Source organism: Lepisma saccharinum, chromosome 27 (assembly GCF_977018435.1).
Source record: "Lepisma saccharinum chromosome 27, izLepSacc3.1, whole genome shotgun sequence".
NCBI lineage: Eukaryota > Metazoa > Arthropoda > Insecta > Zygentoma > Lepismatidae > Lepisma > Lepisma saccharinum.
Window position 1 is genome coordinate 56,494,471 of NC_139255.1, and position 22,411 is coordinate 56,516,881.

At 38.8% G+C, this 22,411-nt stretch overlaps 3 protein-coding genes across 4 annotated transcripts in view; 2 read left to right on the forward strand and 1 right to left on the reverse strand.

Moving 5' to 3' along the window:
* LOC145980288 (uncharacterized) overlaps positions 1-5,127 on the reverse strand; it is a 55,857-nt gene extending 50,730 nt beyond the window's left edge. Inside the window, exon 1 of the mRNA XM_083113301.1 lies at positions 5,101-5,127. The gene's annotated coding sequence lies outside the window, so the exon portion shown is untranslated. The remainder of the gene's footprint in view (positions 1-5,100) is intronic.
* A 265-nt stretch (positions 5,128-5,392) lies between these two features.
* Positions 5,393-22,411, forward strand: part of CtsK1 (C1 family peptidase 26-29-p) — a 28,813-nt gene continuing 11,794 nt past the window's right edge. Inside the window, exons 1-6 of one of the 2 annotated variants that reach the window (XM_083113302.1) lie at positions 5,393-5,556; positions 10,447-10,635; positions 13,179-13,351; positions 13,835-13,939; positions 15,170-15,332; positions 19,612-19,804. In XM_083113302.1, coding sequence (XP_082969428.1) covers positions 5,526-5,556; positions 10,447-10,635; positions 13,179-13,351; positions 13,835-13,939; positions 15,170-15,332; positions 19,612-19,804 — 854 coding nt within the window. In that variant the 5' untranslated portion in view covers positions 5,393-5,525. The remainder of the gene's footprint in view (positions 5,557-10,446; positions 10,636-13,178; positions 13,352-13,834; positions 13,940-15,169; positions 15,333-19,611; positions 19,805-22,411) is intronic. The other variant, XM_083113303.1, reaches the window with a different exon arrangement.
* Positions 5,582-7,101, forward strand: LOC145980290 (translation initiation factor eIF2 assembly protein-like). The gene has a single exon (XM_083113304.1). It carries the CDS (start codon positions 5,927-5,929, stop codon positions 7,010-7,012), a length of 1,086 nt encoding a protein of 361 aa, XP_082969430.1. The 5' UTR covers positions 5,582-5,926; the 3' UTR covers positions 7,013-7,101.

A 22,411-nucleotide genomic window follows, 5' to 3' on the forward strand; every position in this document is an offset into this window, starting at 1 on the left:
ACGCGAGTCTACACACTCTCTTCGGGAAGGGGGGACAGGGTACACCGGAATGTAATTTTGCGGATAACGGCCAAGAATTAACTTCTGTAAATATAATATGAATAAACCTATATATATCTAAAAGGAAATGGGCGTTATGTTGTAATTTGAAGAGGTACGTGTCTATTGCCTAAACTAGCATCCACAGAACTTCAGGTACTGCAAGTTTTGAACCTCGGGACAAGGATTCAAAAATGTATGGTTGTGTATATAGTGTATGTTGCTGAGAATCAGCTTAAAAGCACAAAATATACCGTTACAAACTGTGGTAGCACATCCCTCTCAATCGATAGGAAAGGATGAAATTTGTCCTTCCTTACCCGTAGGAAAACGGGCAATTCCCCCGGTATCTCCACGGCCGCGGAACCTTCAGCTTCCGCTAAAAAACGCTATGCCAGGAACAAGCCTCCAGTCTCAAGACGTCCATCGCAGTCGTTCTGACTATCAGACATTATCTAGCGACCACCAATCTCTATATCACTCTCTCCTGGACCTTATCCCGCACCTTTGGAATTCGGCTATTAAACTTCACGATTTCACAGAACAAGAACAATTAATTCGCAAAATTCAAGATCTTACGACACATTTACTTTCTATTATATCGGGCCGTTAGAATGTCCCGGTATAGACCGCCTTTATGTGTTCTTTTTGTTCTCTCTCTCTCTCTCTTTCCTCCCCCCATGTTATTTCCTGTCATTTTTCAATGGAACGTCAGCAGTTTTTCGGCCAGAAAATGTGAATTACAGCGACTTATGGCGGATTATAAACCCCACATTCTTAGCCTACAAGAGGTGAAAGGCACACGATATGAGAACTACAGATTACCACATTTTCTTTCCTACGGTCCTCCTTTCCCCCCAACACAACGAGGTGTTGCTATCTACGTACATGAAAATATTCCACACTCTCTTCTTTCTCTCCCCCCTTCTCTCCCTTTGGTTCAATATTATAACGTAGAAATTGTTGCTGTCCGCATTCAATTCCATCATCACTTATTCACACTCATATCCCTTTATATTCCTCCCCACCACTTTTCGCAGACCATCCCGTTATCCACCTTCAATGAACTTCTTACTTTCCTCCCAGGACCCTATTTAATAACCGGTGATTTTAACAGCCATCACCAGCTGTGGGGCAATGTCCTGACAGATCGATTAGGTTACACCATTGAAAACTGGATCATTGAGAATGATTTTATTATCATGAATGACGGTAGCATTCTACCCACTATCCACACAATGGTTCCCGCCCGACCAGTATCGATCTCACATTAGTATCCCCTAACCTTTTCTCTCATATCAATTGGATCAACGATTTTGACTTACGAGGGAGTGATCACACTCCGATCTTTCTTTGTTTACCGAATAATTTCTCGAATACAGGCGTGACTGACATTCCTGTCCGTCGATGGACACGTAACTCTATTAACTGGACCACCTTCCGATCTTATTTTCTTAAATTATATTATACGGATACTATACCCTCCCAACGGACTATGACATATACCAAATTCCTCCACATGATTACGTTAGCTCTTGATCGGAGCGGCACTCGCCAAAAATTTTTTACCATCGATCGATTTCCCAAGATTCATTGGTGGAACACTCAATGTGCCGCCATCAAAAACAGAAAAAAAGCACTCACAAAACTTTATGCCAAACACCCCACGCCCGAAACCTGGCTAGTACTACACAACATTCAGACTATCGCAAAAAATACATATACCAAAGCAAAACGACAGGCATGGAAACTCTTCTGTCAGTCCCTTGATGTGAATCTCCCAATCGGAGTCATTTGGCGCAAATTCAACTCTTTACGACACCCCCATGTTCCTCGTCCCCGACCGATTAATACTGCCTGGGAAGTTGAATTTATGGATCTCCTCACACCTCCTACAGTCACCTTACCTCCCCCCTTTATAGACCAGACAAACATTACATTCACAGCAGATTTCCCTGCTGTTACAATACCGGAACTTCAACATATTCTAGAGAACATCCCATCTACTGCCCCAGGATATGATGGTATCACTTATGACATCCTCAAACATTTACCAGAACAAGGACTTAATATTCTCACTGCGATTTTTAACTCTGTTTATCGTAGGGGTAAAATCCCGCGAGGTTGGACCCAACATGTTGTTATTCCGATATTAAAACCAAATAAACCAGCTATACATGCTACGTCTTACCGCCCTATTGTTCTCATACCAGTTATGGCTAAACTATTTGAAAGAACTTTACAACACCGAATATCTTGGAATTTAGAGAAACGCAATTTTTTTCCTCCCTCCCAAATGGGTTTTCGCACCGGGCTTGGCAGTCAAGATGCTATATGTACCCTTACAGTGGCACTTCAGAATAGCCAAATATTGCGACAATATTGCTTTAGTTTATTCATAGATGTTGCTCATGCCTACGATTCGGTTCAAATTCCAATATTATACCAAATTCTTGATACTCTTCATATTCATCCGGTGGTAGCACAATTAATATGGCATTTATATCAAGAACGCATACTGGTTTTTTGGTTTCCCCATAATGTCACGGGACCACGATTAATCCGGAGTGGTGTCCCACAAGGCTCCCCACTCAGTCCAATTCTTTTTAATATATATACACAATACTTACATCAAACACTAAATTCTAATCATCATATCCTTCAATATGCTGACGATTTTTGTTTCTATAATAGTACATCAGATGCCACTCGAGGCATCTTAGACTTACGCAACTTTATCATTCAATTACGAGATCAATTATCGCTACGCGGTTTATCATTTTCCCCGGAGAAATCTCAGATCATTATTTTCAATCAGTATATGCTTACTCGTTATCCTAACAATTTAACTCATTTACATCAAATTCCGGTGGTTCAAACCTGTAAATACTTAGGGATTCATTTTGACCGTAAATTAACTTGGCAACCACATCTTACATATTTGCTCACAAGAGGGAAAAAATTGTTAAACATTTTGAAAGGGCTTGCCACTACCAAATGGGGGGGCCACCCCTCCATTATGTTATTGTTTTATAAGAATTGTTTTCGTTCACTTTTTGATTATTCGGCTCCCGTATTGGGCGGGATGTCTGATCGCTGGCTACAAAAAATGGATATTTTACAACGTCAGGCACTCCGCCTTTGCCTCGGCTTAATGGCCTCTAGTCCCAATGTTAGCGTTTATGGAGAGAGTACTGAACCGCCTCTCTCCTTCAGATACCAATACTCTACCATGAAATACATATTGAAAACATGGGAACGACACCCTCACCCCTTCAATACCGTATTCGCTATTCAACGACAACTGAACGAAACTTTAACCCTCGATCGCTTTCGCCCTCGGCTTTTCTTTTTGTCTTGTTATAATATTGATCGAGACGCCTACCATCTCAGCTTCACATTTACATCTCCTTTGATTTACACTTTACCGATACTCACCGCCCCTCTCCCTAATATTAATTATACCGATTTCGGTCGACACGAATACTACAAAGAATTATGGCCCGACTACACTTTTATTTACACAGACGGTTCCAAAGATGCCGACCGCGTTGGATGTGCCTTTTATGTCCCTCGATACAATGTTGTACGTCAATTTTCCTTATCGTCAGAAGCGTCTATTTACTCGGCAGAGTGCTATGCCATTTATCAGGCTTTGCTCCACGCTCGTGAAGCACACTACACGCAAACTTTAATTCTCACAGATGCCCTCAGTGTATTATTTACGATCGCTCGTTGTGGTAAGGCAGCTTATCGTTTGCAACTCTTTCCCATCTTAATTTTACAGGAGTACTTTCACCTCCACCACAACGACCAACGCGTACAGTTCACTTATGTCAAAGCGCATAGCAATCTTAATCCTTATCAAGACCTAGTGGATCTTTATGCCAAAACAGCTGTGGACGTTCCTTCCCCCTCTCCTATCCGACTTGCCTATACTGATCTTTTACCTCGGGTCAAAAAAAAAATTCATTCCCAGTGGGAAAATTGGGCTCATGCCGCAGTGGCAAAAACCACTACTTATAAATGGTTCAACGATAAACTCCCTATTCGACCCTGGTTTCATCACCTAAAAATGCCTCGTGAAGTGATCACTTGTATCCTACGCCTTAGAACGGGACACGTGACCACAAATGATCATCTGGCAAGAATTCACCAAACTCCCTCTCCCAATTGTACCTGTGGAGAACATAAACAAACCCCCACCCATTTATTTTTTCAATGCCCGCTATGGAATACACAACGTCAGGCACTCTTTCACAGACTCCTTCGAAAAAAGGTTCCATTTCCTCTCTCCTTGCCCTCTTTACTTTCATCACCTTCCCCCTCTACTATGTGGATTCTCTATGGATTTGCTCGACAGTGTGAACTTCGCTTTTGATATCATCCCTCATCATTGCAGTATTATAGTGACAGTGAATTGAAGTGGAACAAAATATTGTGCTGTTTATACTAGTGCGCGAATTTCCAGCCCTCAATGTTTTCAGACCGTTGCCCAAGACTGCTACCATACAAGCGGTGAGGGGCATGAAGAAGAAGAAGAAGAAGTTATTATATAAAATTTCAGAAGCACATTGCGAGGCCCTATACTTCGGAGCACCCTCCCCGCATTCCGGGGTTTGCGGTGGCGGCAGCTACGCCACTGGTATACGTATTTCGCCAAAACACACAACTTAGTACTATAACTACTACTACTACTAATAATAATGTAATAATAATAACTATTATTTTTATTATTGGTACGTTCCCCAACCCAGACAAAAAATCATGATTGCGCCTCTGCCATGTCCATTGGCTACTGCCCAAAATTTTCTAGAACCGCCCTTGGCTCAATTTCTTCAGCCCTCGGTGCCTGATCTCTGGTGTCTCGGTGTTTCGGTTCCCGGGACAGTCCCGATTGCGGGATGATAAACGAAACGAGTTTCATTCAGTTTCTTTGTCATGATTCATAAATTACGGTAGAGTTCATTGGACTAATCTTATTTGCCATACCAAGAACCCGAACAAATGATTATACTTTACAATGTAAACAAGATTCTATGATAATATAATGTTACTAACCCAAGTCCACGTGATGGACCTTGTGACTGAAAATATTGACTCATGTGACAACCAGTGTTGCGATTTCATGCTTCTAAGCACTAAATCAAATTCCTGAATTTCGCCTTCTTTGCATGGACATATCTATTATTTATGTATAACAACTTGACATATTTTCAATGTCTCGGGCTAGCAAGACCTAAAAGACACATTGTTACGTATTAAAAACAAAACAAACCAATATGCTATTAAATCTGTCTAGACTTTTTCTAACTTACAGTTGGCTACAGTGTAGGAAAGGAATGAATCCACAGATGCAAGGAAAGTCCTTGTACTGCATTGATGGTGTGATGTGCAATCGTGAAGGAAGAATTTGGAAAACAGTTATTGAAGTATCTTTGTAGTGTAGACGGGTGAACCACCGTGTACATTGAAGAAGGATTAAGATGGTACCTCTGCTGTTAATTGTGGCAATTTGTAAGTTATTTTTGTGAGAAAATGTGGAAAAAATGTTCACATATTCGCACGTCATGTTTATGGGTAAACCGCATAATTGGTGAGGAATAAAATACATGCTGCGTTCGTTCTATTTTTAAAGGTCAGCAGCTATGAAGTGAATGTTCTTGTTTGTATATTTTGATTTTTTTAGTGTTCAATTGATTATTCCTCCAATCCCGTTAGGGAGTAATCTGTGTTTCAACGTCTTGGCTGTAATCTGGCGTGCGTAGTAAATATACGACGGTGCTTGGAGCTTGATAATTGCAAAGTGTAAGAATAAATCAAAAAGACTGATAGTAATCAAGTCTTAACAAGATCGCGTAATCTATACACTGCAACAGTCTTTACAATGCATGTAAAAGACGTTTTATCATGCTCCTTTCCAAATTGGTACAACGTTTTCAAGAGGAACACCATTAATGCTGTTGTCTTACCCATACCAGAAAATGTAGTGCGGTATCTTTGTGAGGATGGCTCTTTAGTGTTACCACAAGGAACTTACTCTGACTCCAAACGCAGAAATTCCAGTGACAGCGAAAGCTCTATAGATTGGGAGTCTGTTGCTAAAGAAACACCCGAGTTAGATACTCCATGTTTCCCAGAATTTGACAGTGAAATTAAAAATGGAATATCAAAACTAGGAGGCAATGTCTTCATAAAGCTGGATTGGAGTGCCCCAAAGGATGCTTCTTGGATTGCTGCAAATAATTCTCTGAAGTGTTCAAACCCTGGTGATATATATCTTCTGCTCAAAAGCTCCGATGATATAATGGAAGACCTTTGCAAACCTTTTCAGCATTGCGAAGATTCAGCTACCCGTGTGAATTACAGTCTGGTGCTTAAAGAATGGAAGGATATCCATCCTGCTTGTGAATTTCGTTGTTTTGTTGCAAATAATGAGGTGATTGCTATTACACAACGTGATTGTTCATCATATTTTGAACATGTCACAAAGTCCAAAAGTGAAATTGTTGATGACATTGTTCGATTTTATGAGAACAAGGTAAGAGGCAAATTTCCTTTGTGTGATTATGTTTTTGATGTGGTTAGGGAACACAAGGATAAAATCTGGCTACTCGATTTCGGCCCTTTTGGAAAGAAAACGGGTGCTTTGCTTTTCACGTGGGATGAATTGCTTGATTTAAAGACAGGACTGGAAGAAGATACATCAGCTACTGAAAGTTCTGAATCATCGTCTGATAACTCCAGTTCTTCTGAAAGGAGGGAGAATAATGCAGAGACAGATCATGAATTAATTTTGACTAGTGTGAAATTGCCCACGTTTAGATGCATTGATGAAGATATGTATGTCCAACCAAGTATGTGCAAACATCATGGTGTGCCACAAGAAGTAGTAAATATGTGTTCTCAAGCACATTCAGGTGACTATACAGTAACGGACTTCTTAAGAATGAAGATCCAGGAAGAAAATTAGAAGAAAAGCTAACTAACAATGCAGCATGCAATGTACTTTTTTGAAACTCAGTTTTTCCAACTTCCACAACTGGTTTCATCGGTGTATGTAATGGGAATAATAAAATATTGTTAATTCTTTAATATGCGTTTATTTTAAAAATTACTTGGCAATAACACTGTTGCATTTAATAAATACAGTAATATTTATATTCGGGTAAAATATTCAAAGCCGGGAAACTGATTTCTTCAAATTTACAGGAGGAGGTACTTACATAATATAGTTTCTGTAGACTTGTGATACGTGGTACAAGTGTTCTCTCTCATCAGTCAAGTTATTTCACCGTTAATTCATGTTTGTATGTGAGTGCTAATGGAACCTAACCTAACCTCGTAGGCATACCTCGTCCCTGTGATGGTTTGTGGGACTAATTGTAATGGACATCAGCCATCCACGGGTAGCCCCACAAACCATTGACGTTAGCCCCAAAAATTCATGAAAGCCCCACGAACCAACATGGGGACGAGGTATGCCTACGAGGTTAGGTTAGGTTCCATTAGCACTCATATTCACCGAAAAATACCTATGGAATGGGAAATACAAGGAAGATTAATTACTCAATATCTCGAAAATTGAAATTATGTTTGTTAAAAAAAGCCAAATCCCTTGTTAAACAATCTTTTGCAATGCAGAATAGGTAAGTACGAATGTCAACAATTACAGAATAAAGGAGTTACAGACGTTTCCCGCTTTGAAAATTTTACGAACACATGAAAAGAAAAGTAGTATTCATGAACATGGAATAAATGCCAGAATATGTTTGAAAATGTGGACATTTTGTGTAAAAATAAGTAACAGCTTACTATAGTGGAACCACAAGCAAAACAACCTGCGTAGACCTGCGACTCCTGTGCACAGTACTCACACGAGGGGGGGAGGGTGGACCATGCTTCCTTATAGCCAGAGCTGAACAGAAAGCTGGGTGGGGACTTTTCGTCCAATGTTTTTTTTCCTTGTGGTGACTATAACCTAACCTACTCCCGTGAGCATGTAAAAGGGGATGGAAAATTTTTCTGCACATAAGACAGTAAGTAATCAGAAGACTTATTTGGTATGTGATCATTAGAGATCCGCATGTTTCGTTTTTGACAAGAGACATGAAATGTGATGTGGGCAGGGGCAACATGCTGCAATGATCATGTTTTTGAAAGGTGTGCGAGATGCATTTTCCTACCATGTTTTTGACACTAAATGATGCGAAATCAACTACAAAATATGAAATAAACTCTTAAACTTGAAATTTAGACTATCTGAAGTCTATGGAAAATTGATTAATTCAACTTTTAATATTTGAGAGGTAAAAATTTACTTCTTTACACAGGAATAAGTTTATACTCTACATAAATGTGCTACTAGAAGGAATTTTTTTTTTTCTGCAATAAGTACAGTTTTTAAATTAAATTTAGCATAATATTCACCATTTTAACGCTGAAATGGCATTTTATGTCACTTTGATCCCGAAATCTGCTCTGTGATTATAGGCTTGCATGTACAATTCAGTTCACTTCACATAGAAAACTCATTATGAATTATGATATTAGATTTAAACAACTGGAATTTGGGGCAAGATTTGTTCTGTTTCCTCAGGGAGTGTCCATATTATATGTATATTACATATCTTTAGACTTGAGTTACAGTGCCTTGAATAACGTAGTGTAGAAACTGGTTCCCGAGATGGATGACAACATAGATGGCAGTGTAATCAGTACGGTTGCTAATTTTCTTATGATAGTAATGCGGCTTAGTTAGTTTTTGGAATATATTGTGTAAATTTGTTTGTCTTGAAACTCAGTACATGAATTCATGGAAACAGTTATATTTGTTGAGTGATTTGCAGTCATGAAATGGCATTAATTTGGAAAGAAAAGTAAAATAAAATTAATAAGTAAATAGCATGTGTAACACAAGAAGAAACATCGCAATGTGATTCCAGACATGAGGTGTTGGATTGCGTACTAGAGTTTATTTTTCTATGTTATTAGAATATAAATAGTATCCTGAGAGATATTTCATACCGAGCCGACAAACCACAAGTGTTGCTTGGAAGAGAGCAGTCGGTAATCAACCAATGCAGCCTTTCAAACCGTAGGGACGCAAGCTCTGACTGCACAGTTTCCTCAAGGTGATTTTAGACCAAAGCGACACGTGACAAACGATTGGGGGTTTCACACCAAAGCAACACAGGTCCTTTGGTCCAAGGCAACTTTCATACAAAAGCGACATGTGACACATGTCGTGGTAGACTGTCTAGAATGTTCGTTAATATCTTCGCGACCGCTATACCAAATATCATAGCAATTATGACATTCATAGAAATGCTTCATGTAAAAGAATGAGACGTTGCAGCGAAAACTCCATTTACTTCCATTATAAGCAGACGAATGCCATGCGGCTGTACCGACAGCAGCGCCTCTAGTGGTATCATATTCGTGTGGAACCAGCCAGAGTGCCCAGAACTGTGTCGTTTCCCACACTACGTTATTCAAGGCACTGTACTTGAGTGTTATTGCACAGAGCAATGATGAGGCAAATTTTGTCTGAAATTAGACCTTCAAGCTTTACCTTATGTGTCGTTTGAGTGAGTGGCAGTTACATTTAATCATTAACATTAACTAATTCTTTTAACAGTGAAGATCACCACTTTGGACAGAAGCCATCAAGGAAAAATCTCTCTAAATTAATTTGCCTGGTTTATTTAGATTCCTTCAAACTGAAATAATATCTAGGTATGAAATATGTTGACTTATATTTCATGGAGGATTGAGGTGGGGCGGGGGGAGATGATATATTATATTGATAGGAATCTTAAAGAAAAGTAGCCTGACTTGTCAAACATGAGAAACAAACAGATATGGTGAAATCTCGATTTTACGTTTTTCAGAGGACCAAGCTGAAAAACCTTGAAATGCACGAGAATGTAACATTGAGGAAAATTTTATAACAATTTGCTATCAACCTCAAGATTGAATGTATAATGCGGATAAATGTAAAATCTGAGTTTCACTGTAGTAACATGTTATAAATCTGCTGTTACACATGCAAACTGTATATTTTTGTTTAATATCATGCCATAATGTTGTGGCGAAAGTAGCAAATTCATACTTTTTTAAAGAAATTCTGGAAGCTTGTGCATTTAGTCAAATTTTATTGGCATTGAGCATTATATCTAGTGATAGGTGTGCCAAATGTTCCAGAAAGGAATTAGTTAATGTTTGGAACCAATGCCACAAGATTAATTTGTGTTATGGTTATTTTTATTGTAACATTTATGAGAAATAAATAATAGCAGACAAATATGAGAACTTTGAAACCAAAAATATATTTGTCCATCAGAAACTGTTGTTGCGATATAGATTTTGGCAAATGTACATGTTTATTTTTTTGTATTTATTTAGCAGCCATTGCCCATGGAAGTGTTGTTGGAAATTCTGTATTCAGGGATGAACCGGATAAATCTCCACCAACTTTTGGCAGTTCTTACACCGTTCGTGGCACATTGACCATTCCTTATGCAGAAATTAATGAACCGTTCATAGGCTACTATAATCAGGAGCAAGGGTTGAGCAGAATTGATTATTATGGAGGTAAGTCCACTGTGTGTAGAAAGAGTGCATACTATAGGTCTTTTCCACTCTTACGGCGGCCGGTCCTAGTTTTGTCAACAGAAGTGGGAAAGGGGATTACGCTGCAACCAACCAGACAACAGCGGTGCCAAGAGTCATGACATCGAGGGGAGGAACTACTACGTGAACCTCGTTCTACTGGCTGTTAAGTTTCTTATTGTGCTGGATTTCCCTTGCCAGCATTAGGATCAGCTGCGGTAACAGTAGAACTTTGTCACAAATAGGTGGGGAAGGAAAACTCGAATGTACTGCCACTGGTGAAAGAAAAGTTGGTAATATAGGGATTCAGAAATGTGGATACAATTGAAAATTTTCAAATATGAGACAATTGACGCACTGCGAAATATTTTCGGAGGATGCGGGACATAAGAATAATGAAATGATAAGGATATCTAATCAATGGTTATATGAAAGTAAACACATACTTAATAGTAATAACATTCAAACCATACATTTTTTTCTTGAGTAAAATAGGTGAAAATATAAATAAAGAGCAATCTGTCAAGCTGCTAGGCATTCATCTTGATCCCGAACTTGCATGAAAAGTTCACACCGAACAACTATGTAGTAAATTATGTCGTGTAATATTCCTACCCCGTAAACTGAAATTGGGTGTAATGAGAGCCAGATTATTGATACATACATTCCCATGTACAGTATGGTACAATACTGGGGGGGAACTCGGCTGGAGCTTCCATGGTATTTAAATGGCAAAAGAAGGCAATAACGTGTATCAAAGGTCTAACAAATATGACATTGTGTAAACCTATTTTCAAGGAACTTAAGATCATGACAGTTCCCTCATTATATATTTATTCTGTACTTTCATTCATAAGAGAAAACATCTCTCTGTTTACAAAATGTAACACAGTACATAATTATAATACTAGGAGACATGATCTTGAATGTGAATTTCTTAGACTGCAAATCCCAAAACCGCTATAGATATACTGGTATGGAATTGTACAACAAACTACCTCAGGAGATAAGATCACTCACTAAATAGTTTTCCTAAATGCATAAGGAAATGGCTAATAAATAATTGTATTTATAATATAAAAGAATTTGAAGAGGCAATTTGTAATGTAATGTAACTTGCTGTACAGTTTATATTATTGAGCTATGGTCTAAATTTATTTTGTACTAACAATGTATCCTGTACTATATTATATTTGTATGATACTGTCTATTGCAACTTGAGGTTGCTTAATGAGAATAAAGCATTCTATTCTATTCTGTTACTCTAATATGGGACCGGCCTCCCCGATGGCGCAGTCCTAGTCTCGTTGCCTTGTAACCAATGGGTCCTGGGTTTGATTACCGGTGGAGGCACATAGTGGTTTGGATCCCACTTTATACTAAAGGTCCAGTCCCGATTAGCCTTACTGTGCATAAAGTGGACTTAAAAGCACCAAATCAATCAAATATGGGACTGTCCCCTAAAACATGGAATGCCTGGCAATCGTGAATACATCGTTCATAGGGGGAAGGAGACACATCCGTTCAGTGATCAAGAAAAGGTATATCTTATAATCAAGGAATAGATTTACATGTACTAAAAATTCTTAAATATGTAAATATACATTTAGTTATTTGAAATATGGACTTCCAATTGTGAGAAATGGCAATTTTCATTAAACAAGTGACTTGTCTAGTTAAATACATTTGGCTTACATGACATTAATTTAAATGCAAGATTGAAATACAAAATGTGGCAAATTTTCTGTTACCGAAATACATTACCATACTATGTTTATGAGACATTAATTATAATGCAAAATTCAAATACAAAATATTTGTTTTTGTTTTCAAATCAATGTGGATATCTTCCTGTTGTCCCTAAAGACATTACATTGACTGAAACTGCATTCAATGTAGCATGAATTAATGGGAGTATATTTAAAATATGCAATGGTTTCTACCGTGAAAACTTAAGCTTGTATTCTCTATTCTTGAGAATAATGTTAAAGTAACAAATGTATTTTCTATTGTCAGGGTTTAAAATAAACAGTACAAAAAGAACAGAATACAGATGGATGGAAAATCTTTGGTATTTAACAGAATAAAGGAAAATTTAATAATAGTATGAACAACGAATGTGTGTCGGAAGATGTGTGAAAATATGGAAAATAAAGATAGATTTTTTTTACCTTGCCATGATTCATAACGATAATAAAAAATGACTGACTTGTAGCAACATGCGAAGTTATGTATTTACATATAAACCTGTTCCCTGCTTATGACGATATGTTCATAAACACACACCTACATGTCACCCACTGTAACTCGAAGATAATGCCACTTCTGTTGCAACTAAGCATGTACTATCCGAATTTGGAAGTAACATTTATCTCCTTCCCAAGAATTTTATCATCTAATGCTACTTTACTCATTTTGCACAAGGGTCTACATTACTCTTTATGACATAAATATGACAATGTGGAGATAGCTATGTTTATATGAAATCTGAATTCACCTGTAAAATTGTATTTGGCTTATTCCAGGTATCGTGAAAACCTACCAACTGAGCACTACAGGAACGTTTGGGGTGAGCAGGAAGGTGGCCCCTGTCACCACTGAAAAGGAAGAAAACAAAGTGACCTGCCTTGAAGTGAACGGGACAAAGGACGTCAGGATCTCAACCCAGAGCATATTGCCAGATCTGAGTTCATTTGTGGTATGATATCCTTCAAGTATTTCCAAAGGTTTCTGTCTGGTATTCTACATATTATGTGCATTGAGTAAGGATTTACTCATTCTCAACATCAGAACGGACAGAGTATGATTAGCACATACATTGTAAGATTTAGCGGGAGGGGCATGGGGGCAAGTGCCCATCCCAAAATGTATCACTAAGCATTACAAAAAGTGTTGATAGCATTATATTACATCAAATATCCTATTGTGAAACATTCTACACTTTTTTTCTTCTGAATAGTGGATACTTCTTAATAACGGACATTTATTTTTTCCCCAGGCCTGTCCGTTATTGAGAAGTTTTACTGTACTTGTAAACACAGTAGCAATGAAAGCAAAATATCACAGAAAAGTTTGCCATTACTCACTAGATCAGTACTCTACACGTTGTTGTTGCATTTTATATTTGTATGGCCGCATTTCAAATGTGTTCTCCGATTCTGATATATATTTTTAATTTCAGTATGCTGGAACAGAATTGGTGTCTGGCAAGACGTGTGATAAATGGAAACTGGTGCAAACCCAAGAAAATGTTATAAATAAATACACCATGTGGGTTCAGATGCAGGTAAGGATCTTTTGAAATTTTGGGTAATGTGGATTTTCTTAAATTGCAATGTTATTTTAATTCTTTGACTTTCCTACATATCGGCCTTTGTCAAAACTAAGACTAAGGAATTTTTACATTATGTAAATTTGTTTGAATTATACTTGTAAATGCAGTCTTAACATATTGACTGTTATAATAGAAAAATCCCTTGGGCCACAATGTTTTATTACGAGAACATAATAAAAACGTTGAAAGCAATATGTTTCTTGATGATTAGATGAAAAATTGTAATTTTTAATTATTACGCTGCATGCCATGCAAGTTACATTTGTCTCACACATATTTATTGTATTTACAAGCACTGCTATTGTTTTTTTTCTGAGCATTGAGTCTTTTGTTATTTGTAACATGACTATGCCTAAAAACACTAAGTTGCTGACCAAGGCAATTTATTATTAAGATAAAACACTTAACAGGTAACGTTTCGACCCTGTATCAGTATCAGGGTCGAAACGTTACCTGTTAAGTGTTTTTATCTTAATAATAAATTGCATCGGTCAGCAACTTAGTGTTTTTAAATATGGGAACAAGGCTTAATTATATTACAATTACTATGCCATATACTATTGTATCAGCATCGCTTGAGCATAAATTCAAGACCAAATGCACAATCGGAAAAACTTGAAAACAGTTCATGAGTGAAAATTTCAGATTTAAGTGAAATTTAAAGGCAAAAATAATAATGAAAGAAGTTAATGTACACTCACCGGCAATAAAAATGGAACTCCTAGATCCTGAAACATTCGCTTCCCTGTCAGACATTATGTGTGTTGCCTAACTCTGGTGGGGGTAGACATTGCCATTGAAATTTGCTATTGAAACCCACTTATTGCCGTTGAGTTAGGCAACACATAATGCCTTCAGAGGAAGCTAATGTTTCAGGATCTAGCTGTTCCATATTTACTGCTGGTGACTGTACATCTATTCACTTGATCCACACTTTTTAAATTGTTTATGTTGTAACAATAACAGCATCACTAAATAAAATTTGCATGAACCATCTGCAAAATTTTGTCCACAGGGCCACTCTTCACGTAACATGCATGTTATAGCGTGAGTTTGCGGTGCACCATGAGGCTCCCAAGGTAAAGAGACGTGTGAGTCAGATACGCTTCATGAAGCTCCGGGTGTAAAACTAGTTTAAAGTCAACTCACATGGCAGTTAAGGTGTTTTCCCATTCTTTACAGAAATCTCTACTTGACCCTTTCTTGGAGGAAGCTTCTCCTGTTCGCTACGAAATGAAAGGCTACAACACGCTGCTGGGCTCCCACTACGATCATTACTACTTGGAGTACGACTTCTTTGATCCTCAACCTCCCAGCGCTAAAGTGTTTGAACTTGATGACAAAAGTAAGTGTACTTCGATGAGAAAAATATCTTTAAGTGTAGCTTGGATTTTGATACAACCATTTTCCTTTGGAAGGCCTCCCCGATGGTGCAGTGGTAGCGCCATTGCCTTGTAATCAAGATGTCCTGTGTTCTATACCCGGTGGAGGCACATAGTGGTTCGGATTCTACTTCAAACTGTAGGTTAGTTCCTGATTAGCCTTACTGTGTATAAAGGACTTAAAACAGCAAATCAATCATTTTTCCTTTGAACTAAAATTGCAGATCACATTGCACAATGGTTTGGATCCCACTTTAAACTGCAGGTTCAGTCCTGATTAGCCTTTCTGTGCATAAAGTGGACCTAAAAAACAAACTCAATAAAATTTCAATGTTCACTGAACATGAATGGTTCATTAACTTCCTTAATTAATGTATAAATTGAGGTGCCAGCAATAGGAAGTGCATATTTAGATACTTTACAAAAACAGGACATCTGAATTAACGTATCGTGAAAAAAATTTGCACAAAAAGAAAACTCTGTGGTCAAGGGCAAAAACGCACAGATGTATTTCGTGTGCTAGTTGGTATACAAGGGTGGTATCTGAACATCAATGAACAAACACATTCACACTGAGTCTGCTGACCTTGCGACAATTTTGGGGCACTTTTTGCATAGATGGAGCAAATGTTGATGGATCAACATCGCGCAAGCGTCTGCGGATCCATTGAATGAGGGTTGCAACGGTTCGTGGTTGATAATTATTGGCATACACCATCTGCTTTAAATTTGCCCAGACATCTTCAATGGGGCACAGTTGGGAACATTAGGGGGATTCTGTTCTTTGCATATGTAAGGGATACCTAAGTGCTCCATGGCTGCAAGACTGTGTGCAGCGTAATGGCAGCTGGTTAAATCTGGCCAAAAAACAACATTGTCCCCACGATGGTATTCATTGATAAACTGCTTCACTTTAGGCAAACAAAACTTTACATACCGGTCGGCGTTGAGTGCAAGGCCAGCCTTGAAAAACTGAGGTTTCGACAGTCCTTTCTCACTCATGGCAAGCCATAGCAACACCTTCTGTGGGAATTTGGTTTTGGCAGCAAAATGCACTGGATCGGGCACAACACCAGTTTCAGGATCATTGTAGGTTTTCGGCTGCCACTTGTTGCCATCTAGGGTGAAATAGGTCTCATCGTCCATGATACAAATCACGTCATTTGTTGCAGCGAATTTTTTTGTCACAAGGGTTCGTAAACGCTGTTTCTGGACAACAACTGTTGCTCCGTCACTTTTGGCATAGTTTTTCATTTATATCTCCGTATCCCCATCTTCTGTAATGCTTTCTTCACTGTGTTTTTATCTCACTGAAACCTCCTATCCACTGCCCGGCTTTCTTTCCACATTGATTCCCTTCTCCAATTGTGACACAATATTATAAACCGTACGAAAATCCTACATGTTGAAAATGTTTCACAAGCTCAGACTTTCGAACATCACGATTCTCTGTCCAATATTGCACAATCATTTTCCGACAGTCGCCTTCTTTCAGCTCCATACTGACTTGTTTGTACACCAACCTTCTCTTGCTCTTCACACTACATAACTGGTAGACGGTACAATCCTACACAATGGTGTGCCAGTGTTCAATATTGCCAGTTCCACAGGGTTGCAAACTTTGTGCAAATTTTTTTCACCATATGTTATGTATTGATATTAATAAAAGTAATAACAAAATTGCAGAATTTTTCACTAATTGCATGCTATTGAAGAGCCCAACTTAAGAGGTCAGTATGGGGCTTATGGTGACAGCGTTGCCTCTTGATGTGCAGCAGAATACTGTTCCTTCTCACATTGAACGTGTGCCGTAGTACATACCAAAACTAAAGTTAGTGTCCACACAGGTCCATACCCAAGGGTGAGGTTGCCCAACATGTGTTTGCAGCAAGTGGCAACAGGAGGAAGGCTGTTATTTTTAACTCCTCAAATCATGGTAAACACAAAGGAAAACATCTTTTTTAGATGGTGTGAATTGTAAAGGAAGGCGAGACCATCAAAACTTGACATTCCCTGTGCTTATTGCATATTTATTTTTTTCGCTTTGAATCTTAACGACCTTCCTTTCTGACAGAAACAATGTTATTTGGGAGTGGTGGCAACAAAAGTAAGAGGCCATAACAGCCCATACTGAACTCTTAATTTGGGTTCCACAATATTTATTGTCGTATTGGATACATCAGTATTGGCCAGTACATATACATTATCAATTAATCTGTCCCATCCTTAATTTATACTTTTTTTTGGAATAATTCTGAAAAAAAAAGTCCTGATGGTTCAGAGTTGGCAAGAACCTGTAAGGATACCAGTATTTACTCAGAATGAGTTGTTCTATTTTTAATTGTTCATTTTTTATAGTTATTGTGTAAACAAAATTAACTACTTTATGTGTTATATGATATGTTGGGACTGATCTTATGTATATGATCCTCTACTTGCATGTATTCTGTTGCAACTGTGTTGAAAATTGGTCAGTATTCAGTTGTTTGGGAATGATTTCATCTTCATGGTTGGCATCCTTGCTCTGAAGGTCACATGGAACGCTCCCGTGTCAGTTGTTGTTACAGTGCTGAGGAACGACTAGTGATGTGTGCGAGTGCACGGATGACAAGGCACAGGGCAAATGCTGTAATGTAATGTAAAGTTCGCAAGTATGTTATAATGTAAATAAATGGATGCATATGTTATAATAAATAAATGTCACATATATTAGGCGCATCCAGAAAGTAAGTTTCCCTGGGGTCGTGCACAAAAAGGAAACATTATTTCATTCAATGATTTATTGCCACAGATACAGCACTTGTCAACATAATTCCTGCCGTAATTCAGGTACTTGTCATAGCGTGGGACAAACTTCTGTATACCTCCGTCGTAGAAGTCCGCCGCCTGGGCCCCGAACCACTGTGTGACAGCCGTCTGAACCTCTTTGTCGCTGTGAAAATGTTTACCGTACAGGAACTTTTCAGGTGCAAGAACAGGTAGTATCACTGGGAGTGAGATCCGGGCTGTACGATGGATGATCGAACACCTCTTAACCAAACCTGTCCAGAAGGGCTGCAGTGAGCTTAGCCATATGCAGCTTCGCATTGTCGTGCAGCAAGATCACCCCGGCACTGAGCTTACCGCATTGCTTATTTTGAATGGCTCGTCGCAATGTCCCCAGTGTTTCACAGTCTCACCTCTGGGCAGAAACTCAATGAGCAGAATGCCTTGTCTGTCCCAGAACACCATGCACATCACTTTTCGCACCGACACAGTCTGTTTGAACTTCGTCCAGCATGGAGATCCACTGTGACGCCAATACATGGACTGCTGCTTGCTTTCTGGGGTGCTGTATGCAACCCACCTTTCATCCCCTGTGATGATCCATGTGAGAAAATCCTCATCATCATGGTAACGCTGCAGAAATGTCAACGCCATACCCATGCATTTACGACCTTGAAATCTGCAGGAAATGGCTGCTGAGTTCCGTGACGCGACGATCCTCCAATATGAGCTGCTGCACCTGCTCCACAAGTTCATCCATAACGGCCGATGGCCGCCCACTGTGCTCGTCGTCATACACATTTTGCTGGCCTTCAGTAAATGTCCTGCACCAAAGATGCACCATCTGCTTGCTTAGGATGTCTGGTCCATACACCTGGCACAGCTGACGATGAATTTCGATCGGCTGTACGTTTTGTACGTTCAAGAACCTCGCACGGGCCAGGAGATGGAATAAGAGCCGCCATGTTTCATCTCTGCCGCGACACTACTGAGGACTTTCGGGAGGCGTCTTCTAGGACATTCACTAGCCAGGGCATGTGCCTCTCAGGTATGTGCAAAACCGGTTTCAATACACATGGCCTGCAACCTGTGGGCGAGTGGGAAACTTACTTTCTGGATGCGCCTAATATATATAGTAGTAACTAACTAACTAACTAACTCTCTAGCCTTCTTAAACCCGAAGGTTCATGGCTGCAGCAACACGGGCCTTCCATCTTTCCCTATCTTGAGCAAGTTCTATATACTCTTTTCCATAATATATATAGTAGTAATATAATATAATCTAGGGGTAAGGGAACTTCTCAAATTGCTTGAAATTTAGCATGGGGAGAAGTAGAAGTTCAAAATACATTTTTTACCACATTTGCCAAATGAATATAAATCTGAGAACTGTGCCAAATGATGGAATTGCATTTTAATTTAATATAACAAAGGTTATGTTCCTTTTCCTAAGAAAAAAAGCAACTTCTTTTGCAGATATGACATGTGAAAGCTTCCCAGGTCCAGGCATTGATCACATTTACACCTTCAACCCAATGAAGGAGTTCGTGCACAACTATGATGGCCATGTGGATGCTGCCTTTGAGCAGTTTAAGAGAAGGCACGAGAAGAAGTACGATGACCAGGGTGAACATTCCAAAAGGAAGAATGTATTTCGCCAAAACATGAGGTAATGATTCCAATTTAACATTTCACCAGATTATACATTACATTTTCTGGTCCCCATCCAAGAAACCCGGGGTGGTTTTTCATGAATTTTTATATTTTCCTGCATTTTAACCTCTAGCACAGTCCTCTGAAGAACATGCAGGCTGGGTGAGTAAGGGGAACTAGGCATTGAAAATTTGCTGTAGTTTTTGAAATATTTAAACAACCTCAATGAAACTTTCTGTACGTATACATTATGGAATAGGATTATGTACGTATATGCCAGCTCAGAATTTAATGTAGGCACCAGCTTCGTCCAACGAACAGTGATGGAATCATTCCAGAACATTGGTTGGGAGGACAAGGACCTCACGAAAGGCCTCTCAGAAGTCCAGACCTCGTGCCCTGTAACATTTTCCTGTGGAGCTGGACAAAGGAGGAAGTGTACAAGACAAAACCCCACACCGTGGAACAATTGGAGGCACAATTTAGGATGTTATCACAAACGTCCGGAAGGAATTCCTACAGAAGAATTCCCATCCCGATTCGTTGGAGCAAGCTGGTGGATGCCATCGGTGCCTACATTGAATTCTGATCTGATACATATTTAATCCTATTCCATAATGTAGATGTACAGAATGTTTCATTGAGATTGCTTAAATATTACAAACCCCACAGCAAATTTTCAATGCCTAATTACTTCTCATCCACCCTGTATAATTGAGATTGTACTCTAAATTGTATGTTGTTATATTTCATTCTAATTTGAGAAAATACACATTAAATGTGTGAAGACAAGATTGAAGCTTTATGTTATTACATAGTATCTTTATTATTATGTTATAATAGTTTGTTTGAATAAATACCCCTCCTCTGAAGGGGTGACATATAATAACAACAAGAAAATTATTCAGGTACTCACGTTTTCTGCGAAGCTGTTTTAAGTTACTTTAATTTCAGTAGCCACTGCCACCATCCTCGTTGGAATTCGAGAAATTAATAGAAAATTACTTAAATCACCTTCACGGAAAACATGAGTACCTGAATTATCTATTACCATGTCTTTCATTCCCATAGTAAGAAATTATGTTTAATGGTCGGTTGCTGACCTCCATGGCAGAGTGGTTAGCACCACATGGTATGATGTGAGCGATACTGGGTTCTAATCCTGAATTGGACATGAGTGTTCTTTGGGAGTGTTCCTTCAGAAATCTCATCCTTATCTTTGGCAGAAAACCTAAGCAAAATAAACCAAATGAATCAACGCTTGAATGTTGTAAGCTTAGAATCTTATTGCTCTGAAATATTTTGATTTCACTATATATATATATTGGTGAAGCATGCGCTTCTTCTGAGGGGTAGAGCCATGGCACGGAAACTCTTTTCTTAGATCCGTCGCTGTTAACAATCACATGGAACCATGTGGTACCTGTGCATCTTTAACAAATATTTAAAGAAAGAACAGTAAACAAATCATAATAGGTAGGGATGTGAAGTTTTAGTTTTAACGATAACACCGAAAAGTTGAGGAAAGCAAAATAAAGTGTTTAATATGTATTTGGGTAGGTTAAGGAGGCAAGTTTTTTGTGTTTCGTAATCACTAAATAATGCAAATTATGCCATTTTTCAGAATAACACCAAATTTTGTACTTTAATGCGAAATATGCACTATAAACTGGGCATAACACTTCTTCCGTTCAAACAGAACTATCAGAAGTGCTATGAGATTTATCTATGTATAGTCTAGCTAGTGAATGTTCGATTCAAAAGAGTTTGTCATGCTTCGTGTATTTCAGTTTGGTGCAGAAATGACTGACAATGGTTTGACCTCGGCCTGAAATAGAATTCGCCGCGGGGATCTTCTCAGAAGGGAAGTTTTGTAGGAACAGGAAAATTTTAAGGGAGAAACACCTGTTGTGTGGGGAGGGGCATAGGGTTGTGGGTGCATGTTTGTACACCAAACTATATTTTGAGGTCTGAGAAGGATTTTTTGTCATTGTTAGGGATATTTCAGTCAGTCAGAATCACTGAAGCTGCACAATTTGTGCATTGTCTTTCATTTCCTTTTCCTTCTGTGGTGTACTCCGCAGCATCCCAAAGCCAGCAGTGAATGCATTAGTTTGCTCCTGAAAGACTATGCTTCAGATAGAACTACATTATTTTGTAATCACTGAATTACAAAATAACATGGGAGCAGAAGGATTCCTTGATTAAGCGCAATGGATGTAAGAGGCTGTTTCACGACCACTTTATGCACATAAAGGCTAATCGGGACTGAATCTACAGTTTGTTGAATCTGAGACAATGTGGTGCCTCCACTGGGTATCGATCCCGGGACCGCTTGATTACAAGGCGGCGACGCTACCACTACGCCGTCAGGTAGGCCCGAGAAGAAAAGTAAAGCGAGCGAAACAAACCGGCAACTTTATGTCGTCTTCAAAGGCTTCGAGAAGCTTAAAAGAAGGAAAGAAGACAAGGTGTACATTACACTTCGAACTGTGGAAGCCTTTGTTAAACAATCATTCCATTGGAGTGAATGGGAAGAAAAATATGCTATCTGTCTATTTAGAAGTGTTTTTTATATAGGAAGTGGGGTGAGTGAATACTGTGAACATTTACTATGCACCAT

Excerpts from the sequence above, each read along its gene's own strand:
- LOC145980290 (XM_083113304.1), top strand. The coding sequence starts at position 5,927 with ATGCATGTAAAAGACGTTTTATCATGCTCCTTTCCAAATTGGTACAAC.